The sequence below is a fragment of the Drosophila ananassae genome, chromosome 3L (genome assembly GCF_017639315.1).
Source record: "Drosophila ananassae strain 14024-0371.13 chromosome 3L, ASM1763931v2, whole genome shotgun sequence".
Classification (NCBI taxonomy): domain Eukaryota; kingdom Metazoa; phylum Arthropoda; class Insecta; order Diptera; family Drosophilidae; genus Drosophila; species Drosophila ananassae.
Window position 1 is genome coordinate 18,216,036 of NC_057929.1, and position 3,155 is coordinate 18,219,190.

The 3,155-nt window shown below is 41.9% G+C and overlaps 1 protein-coding gene across 1 annotated transcript; it reads right to left on the bottom strand.

The window, feature by feature from the left end:
* Positions 1–365: 365 nt before the first annotated feature.
* On the bottom strand, positions 366–2,398 carry LOC6493959 (sentrin-specific protease 1). Its single transcript, XM_001961212.4, has 3 exons — positions 1,618–2,398; positions 1,104–1,560; positions 366–1,042 (listed from the first exon to the last, which is right to left on the bottom strand). The coding sequence occupies exons 1-3, from the start codon at positions 2,130–2,132 to the stop codon at positions 425–427; spliced, it is 1,590 nt and encodes a 529-aa protein (XP_001961248.1). The 5' UTR covers positions 2,133–2,398; the 3' UTR covers positions 366–424.
* Between the last annotated feature and the right edge of the window lie 757 nt (positions 2,399–3,155).

A 3,155-nucleotide genomic window follows, 5' to 3' on the forward strand; every position in this document is an offset into this window, starting at 1 on the left:
ACACAAGACATATAGTATATAGTATCGTACAATATTTATATGATGAAATGTTACAACATATTCAAAACAATTAGGTTTACCTGAATACATTATAACCCAGCTAATTAACACTTAAATTATATTTAAAATATTTTATTAGGTTGTTATTTTATTAATTTTTAAATTGCTTGAATAAATGAATAAATATTATTTAAGTCTTTTGATCGCCAATATTTTTTTATGCACAATCTTATTGTTAATTTAATACATTTTATGTAATCTTAAATTTGAATTTAAAATAAAATTATCAAATTTTTAATAATTTATGTTTGGCATTTCGTATATTCTCTTAAATATATATAAACTCAACAACAAAAATTTATTGTAAATTAAATTCTAAATACAAATTTAAGATTTGTTTTTAAGGAAAGGAGAAATTGGGCTCCTAGTTCAGCTCCCCGCTACAGATGTCAAGGACCATCTTTTTGCGAAAAAAGCTCATTTGTGCTTGAGAAAAGGAGATCTCCTCATCTCGACTTATGTACTCCGCAAACATGCAACAAAAGACGCCGCAATCGCTGCAGTTTTTCTGCTGGGGCAGTTTATCCGCTGGAATGCTGTCAATCAGGAAGCCAGCGGTGTCGAAGGGTTGCTGGCGCTTATCCAGGGACTCGCTTTTCAGGTACTTCTCCAGCGTATCCAGGACGTTTTGATTCGACTTGCCCAAGGAGTCGTAATAGAGAATCTTAAAGTACCTCAAATCTATAACGGCTAGGCACCAATGGACGTTTTCACTGTGAACCGGCACTAGAACGATGTCGTTGCTGAAAAGGTCCACTTTACGGGTCCAGCGCCGCACGGCTTTGTAGCCTTCCTGCTGCAAGCGTTGTAGGAAAAATGTATTCATGGCATATACTCTAGGCATTTGGCCCGCTCGCCGCTTTGAGCGATCCATCAGCAGATTCATGTAGAAGTTGATGATCTCGTCATTAACCCAGGAAGTGCCCACCAGAGTTAAGATGTCGTAGCGATGGATTCGCATGGAAAACTTCTCAACAAGAACCTTAGAAAGGGACAACAACAATACAACCGGTACGTAAAATATAGACAAACATGTAATGCACCTTATCCCCTGGTCCGTTTATTAGTTCCTTATATCTTTCCAACTCATTTTTCATCAGACTGAGAATGCCTGGCCTTGTCCTTCTGAATTTCCTGGCGACAGGATTGCCGGCCGAGCGACCTGTAATGATAACAGACGGCTCTATGTCCTTCTCTATGGCCACTCGTTTCTCATGCGACTTCGCAAGTTCCTGGAAGGCCAGTTTCCGACGGCGACTGATGTTCTCCCTAGAACGAGCTATTTTGTCTTTGAATTCAGCGACGATATCGTTTCTGTAAAAAGGAGAGTCGATCAACTTTTTCTCAAGTGCATTTTTGAGGGCTTTTGGGCCATTGAGTGAATTCTCCCCATTTTCCTTGATCCTTTCCGACGGCTCTGGAGAGCTGAAAATGGCTGCACTCGAGGGCTCTGGAGACCTGGTAATCTCTACAACAGAGTCGGTGGTTGCTTGGGTTTGACTATGGGATAGACAGGATTATTGTATGTAACTTCAATTTATGACGTTTAATAATAACCTTTGTTGTTGGGATCTTAACCTCTTGGCCAGTATTTCCAGCAGCTTGGCATACGAGGTCACTTTGGGAGTAGCCGGAGTAGTGGTAGTACTATGTGGCGCCTCTCGCGATGGCTTGGGTGTTCGAGGAGAACTTACATCGGTGATATTTTGTTTCTTTGCCGGACAAGCCAGTTTCTCTATACGCACTGGCTCAGAAGTCGAGGGAACACCTGAAACCTTTTGGCATGCATCCTGAACCAGCTTCACATAATCATCATGCTGCGATCTCTGCTCCTCGTACTGCAGAAGGGACATTTGCGCGCCATCCTTGACCTGGGTCTTCCGGCTCGGACGCAGGGAGCATGGACTAGGGCTCACTGGAGACGCTGGTGAGACTTCCGAGTTTTGCGGCAGATGCCCAGAGGTTCCAAAACCCCGACGACCACGGACGCTAAAAGAACGTTGCGAACTCGACGGGCTTGATCCGCCCTGACTTGGCTGGGTGTTTCCATCACTTAACTTGATTCGCTTCATGGTTTCATGTACAATTTCCGATGATCTTAATTTATACAATTCCTGAGAAACGTGCTCGATGCTGGCTGACAATCAACTGAGCATTTTTTTGTAGCAAGTTCGACAATTCCACAAAATGGTTGATCAAAGTCTACTTTGTTCCCCATTGTTACAAAAACCAAAAAAATAATACTTTTTATAGGTATTGCTTATAAATGCAAGACTAAAACCAAAATTATTTGCTTAAAGCTCCATTTTTGAATTTTAGGTTAATATTCTACAAAAAACAGCACTGGAGTTTGTCAACACTATTCCCTGTTTCCGAAGCTTGGCAACCCTACAAAGTTATTGCGTCAAAAGTAAATAAAGAGTTGGAATAAACTGGCATTGAGAGAATTTCTACGAAATACTTTTTGCGTTGACTTCATTTTCTGCTGTCAGATTTTTAACGGATTTTTCGCATTTTTTTGTGGCAGGTGGAGTTGTTGCCACTGCAGGGCGTTTAAGTTAATTTGTTTGCGTTGATGTGTCAATACGAAACCCTGTTTTTTGCGGCATCATCAAAAACTGCAAATAGATTTGTCGAAATAAAACAAATTTTCGGCATTTCACGAGGGCTTATAAATTCAATATGCGTTAAGCCAGGCCCAGGAAAAGCTGTTCCCGTCCATTGATGTGGTCATGCCGACTCGGTTAAGGGAGCTGGGCTGGGACAAAAGCCAAATCGGTTTAAGCCAAGAAAATCAACTTTGACTTAACAACATTAACAGCGCAGTGCTTTAAGGGACTTTAAGTTAATTTTGAGAGCTCCTGCCTGCCCCTGCCAATGGCTGAGAAGATGATAAATTTTTATGCCGAAGAACTCTGAAGGCAAGTTTATAAGCGAGCTTGGGAGGTGTGTGCTTGAAGCCCGAGGATAGGAAACTTTGAGGCAACACAGCCGCAACTTTAGCGGCGACATTTCCTCCGGGCATTGCCGCAAATTATGCGGTCGGGGATGTCTTGCCACCAAAAGGAGCTGTCTCCAGGCACTCGAAGAAAATG

Excerpts from the sequence above, each read along its gene's own strand:
- LOC6493959 (XM_001961212.4), bottom strand. The coding sequence starts at position 2,132 with ATGAAGCGAATCAAGTTAAGTGATGGAAACACCCAGCCAAGTCAGGGC. Across the intron at positions 1,561-1,617 it reads TTAAGATCCCAACAACAAAG|TCAAACCCAAGCAACCACCG; the intron begins GTTATTATTAAA and ends TCTATCCCATAG. Across the intron at positions 1,043-1,103 it reads TAAACGGACCAGGGGATAAG|GTTCTTGTTGAGAAGTTTTC; the intron begins GTGCATTACATG and ends TCCCTTTCTAAG.